This window comes from Camponotus floridanus, unplaced genomic scaffold, assembly GCF_003227725.1.
Source record: "Camponotus floridanus strain SB8 unplaced genomic scaffold, Cflo_v7.5 scaffold5, whole genome shotgun sequence".
NCBI classification, from domain to species: Eukaryota; Metazoa; Arthropoda; class Insecta; order Hymenoptera; family Formicidae; genus Camponotus; species Camponotus floridanus.
Genome location: NW_020229658.1, coordinates 674,734 through 691,923, shown reverse-complemented (window position 1 = coordinate 691,923; position 17,190 = coordinate 674,734). Strand labels below are relative to the sequence as shown.

The 17,190-nt window shown below is 37.6% G+C and overlaps 1 protein-coding gene across 4 annotated transcripts in view; it reads left to right on the top strand.

The window, feature by feature from the left end:
* Positions 1 to 13,933, top strand: part of LOC105254015 (poly(rC)-binding protein 3) — a 95,371-nt gene extending 81,438 nt beyond the window's left edge. For 3 of the 4 annotated variants that reach the window (XM_025412338.1, XM_011262445.3, XM_011262446.3), the window contains exons 6-8: positions 5,197 to 5,293; positions 5,765 to 6,044; positions 9,106 to 11,962. In XM_025412338.1, coding sequence (XP_025268123.1) covers positions 5,197 to 5,293; positions 5,765 to 6,044; positions 9,106 to 9,487 — 759 coding nt within the window. In that variant the 3' untranslated portion in view covers positions 9,488 to 11,962. Of the gene's footprint in view, positions 1 to 5,196; positions 5,294 to 5,764; positions 6,045 to 9,105; positions 11,963 to 13,519 lie in introns of those variants that run through there. The other variant, XM_011262447.3, reaches the window with a different exon arrangement.
* The last annotated feature ends 3,257 nt before the right edge of the window (positions 13,934 to 17,190 follow it).

Genomic DNA, 17,190 nt, shown 5'->3' with positions numbered 1-17,190 from the left:
TTCTAACAAGTTCGACCAGAGCCTGCGTACACGTATCTCTTTCCCATAATATGCTTGCGAATTTGGGTAGTGAATTGATCACCTTAAGAAATTGCTTATCGTCTTTTTTCACAAGTGCAAGAAATTCAACGATGCATGCCAAGGAGTGCGTTTGCACGACACAATATAAACTCTGATACCACGTTGAAGCGCAAACAAGGAGAGTTTGTAGCGTCTCCTGATCGATGTCTGGCTCGCCATTATGGAGATTTATTTGGCAATTGACTTTAGCATGCGATATTTACATTCAATTTTGACAAATAGATCTTAATAATGATATAAGTTGTTGATTTTTGTCGATTCTCAATTATAAGTTTATCTAATTGTCGATTCTCAATTATAAGTTTATCTAATTTTGAATATTAGAAATTAATTTTCCATTCATTTTATTTTATATTAGCAATTAATCAGTTGTCATGTTCTCTTTATTGGCATATATATATATAGTGATTTTGAATCTATCCATTTGCAACTTGGTATCTGAAAGTTTTCGTCGTGCATTTAAACGTTGCATTTACATCGTTCCACTGATGATCGTATTGACTGTTTCATTCTTCTATATATAGACCTACGTATATTTTTAGATGTGAAAGATACAGAATATGCGCCCAGAATTAATCGATTTCTGTCATTTGTATCTGATACAGATTGATTGCATCGAGCAAATGCAGTAATCTGTCGATACGATCATCGTCCGAGAGCGGCAAAAGCGCTCTCGGGAGGAATTTTTGGAGGCAAAATATACAGATTTGATCCGAGTCTCGCGCGCCAAACGATCGAGTCTGCTTAGCATGAATGCTTGCTCACGGGTCGCACAATGGATTCGTCATGGCTTGTCGTTGGATTCGGTCAGAGAGAGAGAGAGAAAGACAGAGAGACATACACAGAAGGTCCCAAGATGTGTTATCGCCACAGGTCTCGACGAATAGTTGAGAATGATCGATGAGGAGGCCAAGTCGATATCTCGTTAAATAAGTCGACACTATAAATCCGAGCCATCAGTGGATGATGCTCTGAAAAATCCACTCGTCCGGCCGATCGATCGGCAGAAACGCCATGAAATGTTATTCTGATCAAAATGTCCATACGATCAATTCGACCGAGAAAAAATGCGACGGGAAGTTTATTTTTCAAACATTGTGTTGTATTTTTTCAATTTAAAATTTATTTCCGCTATATTGATGTGTTTTATAATTTAATAGAAAAATATTGTAAAATTATGTCTTGAAATGATCACATTCGGATAAAATGATTCTGAAATAAGTTTTTCTTTTAACGAAAAGTATGCGATTAAATTTTACGTGATACTATGTCGCAAGTCGATTGAAACAATTCTTTTTATTTCAAGTCCTCCATCTTGTCGATTTGTTCTAATATTAAACAAGGAGGAAATTTTTCACAATTCAAATAATTCAACATCCAAACTGGATTTCCTGACCGAAAATTTCGAAATTTTGGAAATCGAAATCCATACGAATGTTTTGACAAGGCATCAGGATGGCATTATCATTGCATCTCACCTTCTGTCCTATCTTCTCTTTCTGTGCGCTTTTCAACGACCGATGACCAACACGGAGCCCGACTTCCTCGAGTCCGATTTGCTTACCCGGAAATAAAATTAAATAAACGCGATAGAAAGAAATACATTTCCATAACATAATTCATAACGTCTCCCATTGACTTTTCGGATAATATATTGCGGTTTAACCACGGTTTATTTTTTTTTCTCTCTTCCTCTTTCTTCCTGTTCGCGATCTTGTTATCTGGTAACTTCGAGAGACGTGGCTGAAAGGGGCGGTTTGATTGGCAAAAAAATCGATGAATAATCTATTTACGACAAAATCACAAACGAACAGATATATGCATGCGTGGCACGAAAAGAGGTAGATTACCTAGGTATATTATTATTATTCTATTGCGCTTTATATCTACTCTTTTTCACGATCCCATCTTTAATACTCTTTCTCAGTTTTTCAGTCTGCTTGATATAAACTCTACGGCTTACAGTACACGATTACTATACACATACTACTTCGCTTTTGTCCTTGTACACCGATTTTATGTTTCTGTTTTTATTTTTCTTTCACACGGTTTCTCTCACGAGAAAAATTGCCCCCTGTCCTCCTTTGAAAACTAACTTTCCTTTCCCAATAACAATGAAAACCGAATTTCCCTCAAGAGAAAGAGAAAAACTCAAGAAAAAGAGAAACTGCAAATGTATTTATCTAAATTCAGTTTTTGTTAATTATTCTAAATTTTATTTCTGGCTCCTAGTTGAATACAATTAATCGATACTTTGAAATTTGAACTTAACTACATGTCACAAAAGATTATTATTTTGATTTTATTGATAAATTTAAAATGATTTAAATCACGCGAAATACTGTTTATTGGAATTAATTTGCAAATTTTCTCTCGATAGATATTAATTATCGTACTAATAAAATGCCATATTTATTTATCTACATATTTGTATCAATGGTTTTTAAATTTTAAATAGTTGGGAATATACAAAGAGCTATCTACAAAGAGCTATCTACAAAATTAAATTTTATACAAAGACATAATAATGATTTTTTTTAACCTGTGTAATTTTAATTTAAAATTCTTTTTTCATTTATTTTTACAGATATATATAAATTACAAAATTGTAGCTTGGCTCGCTTGTTCCTACATATATACTGATTTGGAAATATTTTATTTCGAGAGATTAAAAAAATGTTTGAAAAAGAGAAATAATTTTTCTTTAACTACGATAGTAAATTTTCGAGAGAAAATTATTAATATCGCGCCAATTTTTCTAAAGAATCAACTACACCCATTTACCATGTAACCGTGAATTTGTGTTTAATTTCAATTGTGTGAAAAATAACAAATGAAAAATCCCCACACACACACACACACACATCCGACCATAAATACATACAGCGCGCGCACACACATATACACATACATTAATATCGCTCTTGTCAAACTGTCGAGCTACGTTTTGTTCGTTTCTTCGCCTTCATCCTGAGTTGCCCATTGTTCCTTCGGCATCCTATTTAGTACAGCATGGCTTCCGACACTCTTTTAGCTAAGAGTCAGCGACGAGTTCGCGTAAGGGTGGGCTGCCCTGTAACATTACGTTTCCACTATTTAGGCATATTAGAGATCATATCGAGACGGTTGTTTATGAAAGAAGCGTTTGCACACTCATGAATCTAGATCTTAATAATATTTCTATTAATATTAATTTTAATATTTTTCAGAGAATTTATTATTGTCAACGATTCTCGATATCCTCTTTTTTAACTAATATAATTGAACAATTCAACGAGAATATATAATATAATATGTATAAATTTTTTAGATTGAGAGATTCTGCATACATATTTTAGATATGTCATGATAATATCTAATTTTACTAATGGAAAACATATCAGATCAAAAGTTTTTTACGTATATATTATACCCATGTGCATATATATGTACATATAAAAAGGTGTGTTTTATATATACAGTGCAACACGCTGTATGCTAGAAATTTTGCACACAAATTAGTTTAGATAACGACATTGATAGAGAATGTGAAATTTATTTATTCGTGTAAGGACACAATGTACCTATGTATCTGCATTTCCCGTTCCTTCCCAATCGCCTTTCATTTTATTCTTTTCAAGAAGAGTAAAGATAAAATATTATTATTAGTATAATTAGCAGATGCAATTATTCTTCAAATTTTTTCTTTGTAAATTTTTTTTTTCAAACGATTAGCTTATTGTAATATTTATGAGACAATTATTGCAGCAAATTAAAACGATTAATATAAGTTCAACATTTTTCAAAGTTGTTAATTTGATGATTTTGTCACTTTCTAATTATGCATAATAATAATTATACAATTGCGGTAATCGTATCGTAGATGAAGATGGCAGCGAATTATATCCTATAAAGCGCGATACGCGATGCAAATGGAAAGATATCGAATATCGTGTAAGCGCATCGTGTACAATGGAAACGGTCGGAAGAGAATTATCGCGATTATTTCGTGCGGTTTAACAGCATCATATAATGAGAGTGCAAGGATACGCGTCCTTTCTCTCTCTCTCTCTCTTTCTCTCTCTCTCTCTCTCTCTCTCTCTCCCCGTCTCGTTCGCTCTCTCTTTCTGTAATTTCTGAACGTCCCCTCCTCAGGCTACTTTTAAGTGATTTCTGCCACGATTTTCGAAGTAGCACGGTCCACTAGCTCGATTTTATCGATGGTCATTTTGCGTCGCATGCTCTTTATTCAACCCAGAGAAATTTCCCGGAATATATCACTAATTCATTTCAGAGATATACTAATCTTTGCGATAGATACTCGGGAATATACGCTACGACATTAGGAGAAAATCTCTCTAGCGAACATTCATATAAAATAATAAATTTAAAGTAACGATAAATTGCGTGGATCTAAATTATTTGAAAATTGAATAACAAAATTCTTATCCTTAATTCTTCATGATAAAAAAAAATTCATGACATTTTACGTTTCAATATTGATGGAATAAAAATAGAGAACTCTTAATAACAATTTTCTTTAAATGTTAATTAACCAGAATTTCTTCTGACCCCTTTTCCAATTTGATTTCAAGTTATTACTTTAATTCCTCGGCAATTTATTGACAAAAATATTATAAAGAGAAAAAAAATTTGACAATATTTTATTTACATTTCTCAAGCTTTGGCTCTGGGTTGAATATCTTTGGAAACGATATGCTCACAAATGGCTATCGTAGAGCTTGTATTAAGCTGTCGGACCGGTCCTTGGAAGTCGGGAGGATTATTATCCATCGCGAAGAGACCGGAGAGTTTTGCGTGGCGATATATGTCCGAGATGATGGACACGAATCGTCGTCAGTTGCGCGTGTCCCTTATCGCTCGTGTAAAATCTGAATAATCTCTCTCGGTGAGCCTGCCCCTGAGCTAAGAGTTTTTGCTCGCGATCGAAGATCCTCGAGCGTGTGACGCGCGAGGTGGCGGACACAGGTTCAAAGAACATAGATATATATTATTTTTTCGATGTCGTCGTCGTAAACCCTTCCCTTTTTGAAGCGCACACCCCGAGTGATTATTGCTCGTTCTTTACCCGCGGCACCTATTTTTGAACGATGGATCGCATCGTCGTTGTTGCAGATGGGCAAACTGGGCAGCAATCCTTTGGCTGGACTGGCAGCCTTGGGTCTCGGCGGACTCGCAACACCAGCGAACACAGGTGGTCTTAATCCAGCAGGTAAGCAAATACAGCGTCGAAAAATCATGCAAGGATGAGTATTTGTCAATGTTATTCTTTCTAAGACATTCTTGTTTTATATTTTAATGTGATATAATAAAATACTCGTAAAATATTCTCTTCAATTTTTAAGTCTTTCACAAGAAGGTGACTTTGTATGTATTTAAATTAATTCTTTTTATTCTGCTTTTTATTATCAGTCTATTTTTTAACAATTAAAAGCTTAATTGACAGGAAAATTTGATAAAGTATAGTAGATAGAAATGGAAAAAGATGGAATATGTAAATATCAATAAACTTCAACTAACGCGACTAATTTATGAGAGCAGTCTTGGAGAAATTGCTCAATTATCATAAGAGAAATTTATCTCTCCTCTATTTTTTCAAATATTTTTTTTTTACACGAGGCAATTTCTCTTCATACTTTACGACCATGTCGAATCTTTTCTAACATTTGTGCAATGATTGTAGCGTTAGCTGCATTGGCTGGGAGCCAGCTGCGTACGAGCAACACAAACAGGCAGCAACCGGCGGCGAACAATCAGACACACGAGATGACCGTGCCAAACGAGCTGATCGGTTGCATCATCGGAAAAGGCGGTACCAAAATCGCCGAGATCCGTCAGATCTCGGGCGCCATGATCAGAATCAGCAACTGCGAGGAAAGGGAGGGCGGAGCAACGGATCGTACCATCACCATAACCGGGAATCCGGACGCCGTGGCGTTAGCACAGTATCTCATCAATATGAGGTGAGTACCATCGCGCGGGGCCTGTACGCTACTTCCTCAGGCTCGCCAGTTAACCGAAGGTCAACCTTAGGGACCCGGACCGAATGGGGAGGAGGAGGGAAGAGCCGCTCCTGTCCCCCAAGGTTCGCCCGAGGTTCGGCATTCGGTGTCTCAAATTTCACTTCCAATTAGAAGCAGTTAAACTCGTCCCGGCTACGTTTTGCAGTGGATCGCGAAATGCATTCCCCTTGATCTTTTTTTTATTTCTTTTTTCCTCCCGCATCTCTTCTATTCACCGGAGATCAAATAATGCGCCGGTGTCGCCGATGTAGAGTTTTCTCGTTGCCCTTCTTCCTCTAAGCTCCATAAATTAAAACTCGCCGATTCGCCTGTTTGTGTTACTCGTTCCTCACGCAACCTGTCGCCTCACTTTTTGGTGTCTTAATGGTGAGACTATATAAGGCATAGTCGAATCGGCACTCCCCTCGCGACATATCCCATCATCATCGTTGCTACCTTTGTTCACGGCAACCCGCGTATAGACGACTTTCATCTTTCTTTACCCATCAGGTTCTTGCATGGATATGTTGCAAACTACAAATCAGAATAAAATCAAAGATAGGATTTTAAACTGACTTTGTATTCAAGGAACAGTTTCATTTAAAATCGTAAAGAATTTTACAATTTAAACAAACGAAATATTACGGATATTGAAAAGATTATTGTATTTTTCAAACAAGAATCTACAGGAAAAAAGTCGTTTCTGCCGCGTGTGGCCGTGAGAAATGTTATAGAAGAGGTGGTGTTACTGTGAAGAAGATATCACTGTAGAATGCACGCGCATATTTCACGTTGATGAGACTATAAAATGATGATTTCTCGAGAGATTAATAATGGATAGTGAAAAGTATATCGTCATGTAACGCCACCTCAGTTTACAGCGAAGCACAGGTCGTACGATAGTCGTAAGGTAAAGATGCGGGACGAGAAGACGTCGAGGCATCGACGTCGACGGATTTCAGAGGAGGTGCTCGCGTAGATGCAGATTGCCTGGAAGACAACTACACGTCGAGCCACACGAGGAAGAGGAGATCTTAATCCTTTATTTCCAGGTCCTGTCTTCCAGGTCCAGTACCACCCCGAGTATCCTGCAGACACAACTCCGCTCAACATCTGTTCCCATTGTCGCTGGCTGTCCTTTCAAGCAAAAATAAACTTACCGACTGAAAAAAAACATAGTAAAAAAGAAAGATGTAAGAGGACTGTCGCTTGTTAGTGACAATTAATCCCGAAATCAGTCCCAAACAAACGCATCACAGTTCCTCCTTTCGATTCGGTTTTTAATGACACGGTTTTCTTTCTAGTTTAAAAGGGACAGGCTCCCGGTAAACGGACGACTGGCATAGCATTTTCGCTTGTAATTTTATTTTTTAATTCACGAAAAATCATGCAATTGTCTTTGGAGCGAGTATCTTTCCGGCACTTGACATGCATTATGTGTATCATGCAAAAATAACGCTTTTATTTACGCGATAAATGTGAACAATTCCTCGTCCTTGCCAGGAACCTTGTCATAGCAATCTTTACATTTTAGTTATACGCTTCATCGCTGTTATCGTCATCGCTTAATGTTCATTGATCGGTGTTCGAGTCTGTTACCTGTTTATTTGTTTTTTTTTTTTTTTAATTACGCGCTGTGGGACTAATCTATTTTCATCAGAGCGACATTAGAATGGTGAACGGTACTAACGTATATAATCGTCGAGCAGATTCGAGGACGACGAAGTAAAATCCGCGCGTAAGACTCTACAACATCAGCCGAATGTACAATTCAAAGCCGCGGATCGACACATACTTTTTCATATATCCCTCACGTTTATAATTATAATCCATTATATTTTATTCCAGATTGCCACTCACATTTTACTACTGCATATAAATAGTGATACCGTATATATTCATCTTTCAATATTTCTGTATTTTTACCCGTTAAAACTTTGTCATCGTATTTATTACATATCGTATATCCCAGCACTCCCATCGGAGCCAAGATTTGCACTCTGCCATCTCTTTGGTACCAGCCTCTGGCCTCTCGATGTTGCGAATAAAGCGCACATTGCGTAGTCTCGCGATCTTGTCTTATCAATAGCAGCGCTAATATGGCAGAATGCATATCGTTGCGTCTGGTTTACTTTGATTTTCTATCTTTTCTATAAAAAAAAAAAAAAAACCGAGGCTATGGTTCGTTCTACCAACGCAGAGATCGATTATCCTACGCACGATGAATTCATGAGAGGGATGCGGGTGTCCTCTAAACAGGTGGCCTCTGTCTGTACAACGAACCATGAGCCCGTTACACCTAGAGACAAAATCGCATCGTTCGCAAATCTACTTTTGGTATGGTAGATGTGACCTGGATCTGAAAGTAGACCAGCGAACGCGTGTCGTATTTATCTTCTTCTTCGTATGCATCCTTGTTGCGCGTTTTCTGCGATCTAGGACGCATTTCGACCCCGTGTCCCGGTGTGTTCGCGGTTCTCGTTTCTACGGACACGTTTGGCTCGTTCGTCGATGCCTTAGTCTCGGCTCAAATCACGGCGCGATTCAACCGTTGTCTATCACGAACCCGAACATCAGGGTCTAAATGCGGCCTGATTAAGACAAAAATTTCCCCACGAACCACGTAGCCGGTGTACGTGATAATCACCATGCTCCACAGAGCACTTCTCTGGCGTAACTCTCTAAGCCTACAATTGTGATTTAATTTATCTTCTTTCTGATAGTTTATTTATTTATTTATTTTTTCTTTTTTTATGTCGCCTTGATCAATAACTCTTCGCAACAGCTACTCTATTACTACTACTATTATTACTATTACTGCTACTTTTACTTTACTTCTACTGTTACTACTACTACTCCTACTACTGCTACTATTACTACTATTTTACATTTCTCTTCTTTACTTTTTGTCATCTCTTATGTTTATCTTCTTTACTTTTTTTTTTTTTTTTAATCTCTTTGACACTATTTTACGAGGAACGTTCCTGCCCTCACCTTTTTACATTTTGTGTCTTTTCCCCAGTGTCGAACTGCAGAAAGCTAACCTAGAGGCCCAAAATACCCAAACCCCTGGCAGCGGTACCACTCCCGGAGCATCCGGAGCCAGTGCTTCCCCCTCTACCACCACAACCACTGCCTCTCCTTTGGCCAGCGCCATTCCCTTGGCTCAGCTGCTAAGCAAGCCAGGCGCCCTCAACGCCCTATCTAGCCTGACCGCCCTCGGCGGACTCACGGAATTGCTAGGTGGTGCTGCTGGCGCGGCTGCATCCGCACTCCCGGTCCAGACCACCGGCGTGCACCGATCGCACAAGACCTTTACGCCGAGGCTTCGTAGCCCGGGCGCTCCAGGCCCGACCGACAGCGGCAAGTTCAAGTCCGAGCGAACCAAGTACAATCCTTATTGAACAAACGGACTGGAAAAAGCGGCGGAATGATGTGTTACAGTGGGAAAACACTACACACATCTACATCTATACGTAGCGAGTACTTGTATAACACTCAAGTTAAACGTGCGTACGGACGCCAGGGTAGCGAGTATAAAGACTTGGCGAAGGATCTATATTTGTTGTTTTTGTTAATAGTAATATTAAAAATGATTGTTAAAATGAGGAAGCATATATATTTTTTTTATATGGATATAAGTCGATGTAGAATCAGAGAGAATAATTTTTTTGCGAAAAATTTTTGACAACCATGATCAATGATTAATCTCGGTCGATCAAAAGGTTAATTTGTTGAGAAAATAACGATGCTTCACTTACTCGTATTCATGATTAAGTTTCTCCTAAACATCACTGTACGGAAACATTTTGTAGAATTTTTATTTGTTTTTTTTTTTTTTTCTTTTTTTAGATTTTTACATTAGCTTTGGATAGGGAGGAAAGAAGATTGATGGAAAAAATTGAAATTTTTTATGTTATTAGGGAAACCGATCAAATCTATATGATCCAATGCTAAGTCTTAAAAACATATACTATCGTGACACGCCCTCCGAGATCGACGCGGTCGCGTAAAGACTGATTGTACAAGTAACGAAAATGTAACGGAAATCATTAATAATCAATTCTTTTGGGATTTCTTACGATTATATAACATAAAATTGTATTCGACATTTGCGTTTCATTTTGTACAAGCGATTTTTGGTATGAACGCTCGGAGGACGCGATCGCTCATGCACCGTCGCAAAGACAGCCTTTTTTGATATAAAACTATATAAATATATATATATAATTATTATGATTATATTAACATAATTATGATTATAATATTATTATGAATTTAATTGATTACTGTTTGAGCAAAAACTATTATTCTAGTGTAGCTATTCCGATGTGATTTTTTTCTCATAGTAGATAAAAATTTTATCAATAGATAAAAAAAGAAAGTTTTGCGCGAGTGAAAAAACAATGTGTGTGAAAAAGCACAGAGAGGTGGAAGGGAAAATGCGTGAAAGGTATCATCTTGAATCATGTGTTTATCATTCTTTATAAGTCATATTGAAAGAATGCACCACATCATGTAACGTGTTTCGAATGACTTTTGCAGTCTTCTTTCTTATTAATAAAATAAAAAAAGAAAAAAAAAAGAAGAACGATCTGCAACCGAGCGATCGGAGAAAATTTATTACGGCACGAGCATGAAGAATTTTGCGAAGCATTATACGTATAACCGATCATCGCTATTTGAAATATTCAATCAAGCTATACACACATAGTGATTGTATTGTTGTAACGGTAATTACACTTAATCCTTATGCATCTGTGCTCGCGAGACAAGCGAGATCTATACAGTTTCGCGTGTAAATTACGTTTTTTGTGAAATCAAACTAAAATAAAACACTATATAAATATATAAACATTAAAGACACAATCAGATTTCTAATTCCACAGTAATTCAATCGTCTTGTTAGTCTAATGTTCTGTAAGAATAAAAAAAAAATAATGAAAAAAAATACGAAATCATCTAGTCGCAAAAGAATGTTCGATCAGCTAAATCTAAGCAATTGCGGGGGAAAAGAGCGAGAAAACTTTCCGACTGTTCGAGGTGCGTGTCTCATCGCTGATAAATGATCGATAAGATTCGGAGTCGCCAAGATAAGTGTTTATGTGCTCAATACTAGTTTTTAGCGAAACATGTGTATACTTACAAGTACGCACGACCGATCGGAAAATATACAATCGCGTAATCACAATTCTGAGAAATTCATTTCGTTTGTAGAAAAAAGTATTATACTTTCGCTCGAATCAATCCATGATCGCGAGATATCTTCATTGCGTTCTCGATTTTAAATTGTATCGTTTCGTTCTATTTCTTTCTCGATCGACAATAATAAAACTCCGACTAGCTAAGCAACTATTCACGGTTCAAAGGAAAGGAAAAGTCGCGAGAGAGATCGACGATGCATCAGAGAATACGCAGTGCTCCGTAGTTGTATCAGGTGAAGCGATGCGTAGAAATCAAGAAATGTCATTTCAAATGCAAGGGCAAAATCCAAACACGTGTGAAAATTTGATATAATTTTCAGAATTTCACAAATTTTTGCTCCATCTCATTGTTTCATCTAAGACTATTGTTACTTGTCAGTAATAATTAAATTACCTGGAACAGTAAATGAAAATCTACTAAACTTCTCTATTAAGATACTCTCGATTAATTTAAAAGAGAGCTATCGCTACGCCTGGTACTTCTATATCATCGTGCATAAAATCTTACAGGCAAATAATCTTCAACTGTACATTAGTCTCTATAACAATGTCGCAGAGCTTATAATGCTTAACTATCAGACTTTAGCTTTGTGTCCTGTATCATCTTGTTAAATAAATAAAGCTAGGCGTGTTTAATAGAGAGTAAGAGAAAATACAATACCGAATAAACCAAAATTTGGCGTTCCCGCGAGTGAGGTCCCGCAATGCATTGGTCTACGACGACTGATAGTTTATAGCGGAAAATGTTTGTTTCTCCAAGACTTTTTTTACGCAAAAGAAACAAATCTCTCGAACGATCGGAAATGAAATCTCCAATATATTGCGCGACCACCTTTACGGCACCTGAACGTTTTATTAGTACCTTTCAAATACGACATCTCGCGTAAATCCTTTGGTAATTTTCTCTTATAATTAAAAGGATATACCCATTGTTCACACACACACACAGTTTTGATAATAATTATAAGATTACACACATTTTTTGAATCGATCACACAGAGATATCTTACACATGAAGATATCTCAGTTTGTTATATTGTAAACATGCGGCACACAAACATGGCTTCTTCAGCCCATTGTTTTTTTCTTAACTTTGCCATTAACAGTAGTCACGTTTCAAAAGAAATCGATGTGTCATTTAGTATATAAAATTTTTCTGTATATATATATATTACGTAATTGGCCGTATTCTAGTACATTTAGCGTCATTTTTACGCAACATTTATATCACGACAGATTCCAGATTATCGGATTCGACTACTTTTAACGCTCAATGTATTTTGAGAATACGAGCCACCAAATACGAGGCATATACGTACGTATATGCCTCACTATTAAAGTGTAAACGTAATCAAGATTCGGAGAGAAACTCGAAAGCGAGATGTAGAGAGAGAGAAAGAGAGAGAGAGAGAGAAGATGTATCCATCCAACCAACTTGACCCAGGCTCCTGCCCGTTTTTTGGTAAGCACCATCCGTTCCTTCGTAGTCCTGTTAATTAACTTATCCTTGGCTGCGAAGTTTAATTTTTTTTTACTTTTTTTTACTTTTTTATTTTATTTTATTTTTTTTTTGTAATTCAATCGTCTTGCGCAATTAATTTTTTTTTAAATACCAAGTGTTCTACGGTCAACCATCCGAATCCTTGCGGGAGATCCGTGATAAGATTTATATAAATCAAAGTTGTAATGTAACGTTGCCTTTTGTTACCTGATAGTAACAGTTTTATTTTGCAGGTCGAATTTAAACACAGCTCGAGTGTATAATGTCACTCCATCGCTGTGCGATGGTTCGTAGACCGGGCATGCAATTTAAAACGCGAGAGTCAGAGAATCATTAGAGATTCACGCGCGTTATACTTTTAAATGTTGGACAACATCATGATACTCGGACGAAAAGATCGACGTAATGTGTAATTAATCTTTTCCTCCGATATCGCGGGAAAACGTTTCGGAATTTTATTCAAAACTTTTTTCCTAATAAACACGAGAAGAGAGAGAGAGAAAGAGGGAGAGAGAGAAAGACAGATCCATCGGAAGAATTAATTTAATTATGAGGTATTAAAACTTTTAATACCTTTTCTGCGAGCTATGATTGACATTGGAATGATAAAATTATTCAAATTCTCTCTTTCAATCTCTCTCTCTCTCTCTCTGTCCTTTTGGTAGACGCAATCATCAATGATATGAATGGACGTTGTGTTATCTCTTACGGGCCAATTGACTGTGTTTCAGGATATCGATGGAGACATCGGGGGTGCCTATGCCCGCGTATCACTTCATCCCACCGGACCTTGTAAAATCGCCGATCCACTAAACGTGGAGCGTTGCCGTGGTCGTTATCGTCGTCGAAAGGACGCGGAGCATCGCGGGGCGCGCGAAGCTGTCAGTGACGTATACGGGGCTGGGCCACACACTGTGTTCAACCAGCTTGCAAATCGATACACTTGCAAAAAAAAAAAAAGAAACAAGACACACGACAGTAAGAAAGGAAAAGAGCGAGCGAGAGAAAGAGAGAAAGAGAGAGAAAGAGGGAGAGAAAGAAAGAGACACAATAAAACGTAGCACACATTCGTACTCAAAGAAGTCTATTTGTGCGCGCTTCAAGACGTGTACGTTAAAATTCAACAAGATACACCGACACAAATACACACACACAGACACACACATACATTCACGTATCCTAAAAAGATTACGTACATGGAAAGATGAAGAAGATACGCACGCGCGTACACAGACACACCCGAGTGTACAAAACTGTACAAAAAAAAAAGTTATTTAAACAAAAGAAGAAGAAAAAAAAATAATGATGCACGCGCCGCAGCCGCAAAAGCTGCCGCCGATTGGTAAAGGGAACAAGCCAAAGATAAATACGTTAGTTTTCATTTTTATATTTAAAAAAGACGTAAAAAAAAGAAGCGAGGCACGCGAGACAGGGAGAGAAAAAAAAATACGCGAAGAGAATTTTATTATTATTATTATAAATTATTACTATGCGCGATGATGCGCGACTAAATAATATTAGGCCGATTGTTAGAGTTTTTTCTAAAAAAAAAAAGAGCAAACAAAAATGCGGATTATACACGCGTCTCGACGCGTTTCGCGACCGGTTCGCGAGCTTAGTTACTTCGTTTCGGACTGACTGCGAACGAAAGTGCGACCTGGTATCACGGGGACCGACTTGTGCGACAGCGGTTCGAAGAGTTGAAAGCAAGTACTTCCACGCCGAAATTATATACTCCTTTTGGTGAAAAAAAAAATGTAGTTTTATACGAAATGATTCATATAAGAAGGGAACGTGAATTGATACGTGACATTCTGTTTCGCGTATACGCGACGCGGACGAAGCGACAGGGAGAAGAGAGATCTTCTCTTTCGTGATGCTTCCAATATGTGCGAAACACGATGCATATTCACTCTCGTATAAAGGTCTTAACATTTTCGTTTGTACATGTTCGAGAATCGACGATACCTACCCATCTGGAGATGAATGAGTCGCCGGAAGAAGACCTCCGAGCGTAGGTGTCGTTGATACTCGACTTGCATTTTTAGAAAGAAGGAACGAGTCTGAATATAATTCAGCGGCCCGTACGCTTTTGCCGTACCCAGAATCACTCTTGAGACGGGAACACGTGTTTTCGCTTCAGACTCCTCGATCAGAGATAATTGTTTTCTGAAAATATCTCTTGCGGTTTAGGACACTTTGAGGATCCAAAGCCAAATCAACCTCATATGCAAGTAGATCGATACGATTATATTAGTGCAGGTAGAGTCGAACATCTTTGATCGCGTGCTTTCTCCCGCACATCTCTCGAGATCCACGTGTGACGTCGAACCGCGATCTCGCACGCCGTCGATTTCGCATTTTCGTGTCATCGATCTTCATTACGCGATCTCCCGTGTCCCATCCGTGACCAAATCTCGAAGCTACATGACGGATAATATCAACTTGCGGTCGCAACGCGGTCCGGAAATAATCGAGATCGCGATCACTCTCGTGGAGAGCGTCGAGGGTCGGAAAGTAACGATTATAATTCGCGCGCGGTAATTTCACGGTAGTTGCGTAGCTTTTGCATGCGAATCTCGGATTCCAAAATAATTGTCGGTAATACTCTTTTTCTTTTTTTTTTTTTTTTTTTAAGAAAAAAAAAATAAACGACTGCGAACGTCCTCGCACCATCGATCGCTTGGCGCTTCCCTCAAGGAAAATCCTTGGAAACGCGAAGGGACAAACGGATGCGAACGTTCCCTAGCGCGTTCTCGACATCGTCCTCGACGGACACTTCCGGTCGTTCTCGAGTATACGTTTACGCGAGTACTGAATAACGGAAACGGCCGACGTGTACGTCGCGGACGGTGTCGGGCGCGCGCTTCTGTTAAAAGAATAAATGAAATTATTACGTGGAATATATAAATAATGACATATATTATATATATACACACATAATATATATTTATTATACGATAAAAGTAACTAGGAGAGAGAGAGAGAGAGAGATAAATAGCGATGAAAAGGTGCGAGCTCAAGCCCAGACTCGATCAAGAGGCACATCCTTCCCTTTCTTCATCATCATTGTCCACTTCAGCTCTCCGCCATCTTACGATCTTACCCTCCTCTCTGTCGGATTTTAGCCCCCATCCTACCCCTGGATGCTTATGGTTTGGCTCACGAATTACAAAAGAGCCGCCGCGATGTAACGGCAGACATATTCTTTGATCGTTTTTTTTTTAGTAGATATGTGCGTTTTTTTGTACGTACGTTTTTTATTACTTATATCGTTATCGAGACTCTTCGTTCTCGTGTTATTTATATTAACCGTGTTTTACAATCGTTGATATTTAATGAAATTATTACTCCGTCTGTGTGTGTGAAAAGAGAAATGCGCGCGCGCGGCATTGTGCAACTTTTTTTTTTTATTATTATATTCTAGATAAATATTTGTTCACGTGTACACTAGTCTGTACATAATTGTGAAACGATTAGGTTTTGGTACCGCGTTGGATATTTCTTTTTTCTATTGCGTCCAAGCTTCGTTTCGAGTCTCTTTTACCGAGAAATAAATTGAACCGAGAGATTGTTATTAAAAATCGAGCCGAGAATCGCCAAGATATATATAATGAAATTCCAAAATTAGTTGTACAGTTACTATACATTATATGTATATATTTCGGCAATTCTCACGCGTACACATCCCCCATCTTTAATATTTCTCTTACATACTTGTATACGTATGTGTAAAATTGGCAATGGCGCGGACGATTAACGTCTTACGATATAAATCCTGCGCCGGCAACTTCCATTATGTGCCAAACATAAATTAAAAAAGGGTGTAAAAAAACAAAAGGGAGAAGAGAAAATGTTTGTTAGAAATTGTTAGTCTGTGCTTCCGGTGTCAGCTCAATTAACGATCATTACACGGTCTTCGCGCGTATGTATCACTTTTATACATCTTCTCTAATTCGTGTAAAATCGCGTAAGAATCGCTTTTAATTTTTAATACGTAAATTGATCCTTCCAAAAAAAAGAAAAGAAAAAAAAAAAGAAAAAAAGAACGTTGATTGTTATCGTCAGCACTAATTTTATATTTGTACGAGTGAATAATATATCGTGGAGTCGTTTTTTTGTGATATTTGCCTTTTTATTATCGAAAATATTTTTTACGGTTTTCTTCTCTTCTTTTTCTCTCGACGCGTGTTGTAAATATAATTTCCATGCTGTATATACTTATTACGTATTTGGAGCATGTCGTTATTTATAGGACAAATTTTTAGTCAAAAATGATTGTAATATCGGCATCTATGATTTTTTTCTCGTTATTTATTACATCAATATATGTATTTTATTTTTCTCGAATCGCAATACGCGCTTTATGTCATTTTGTTTTTCGAACGAAATAAGTCACGAA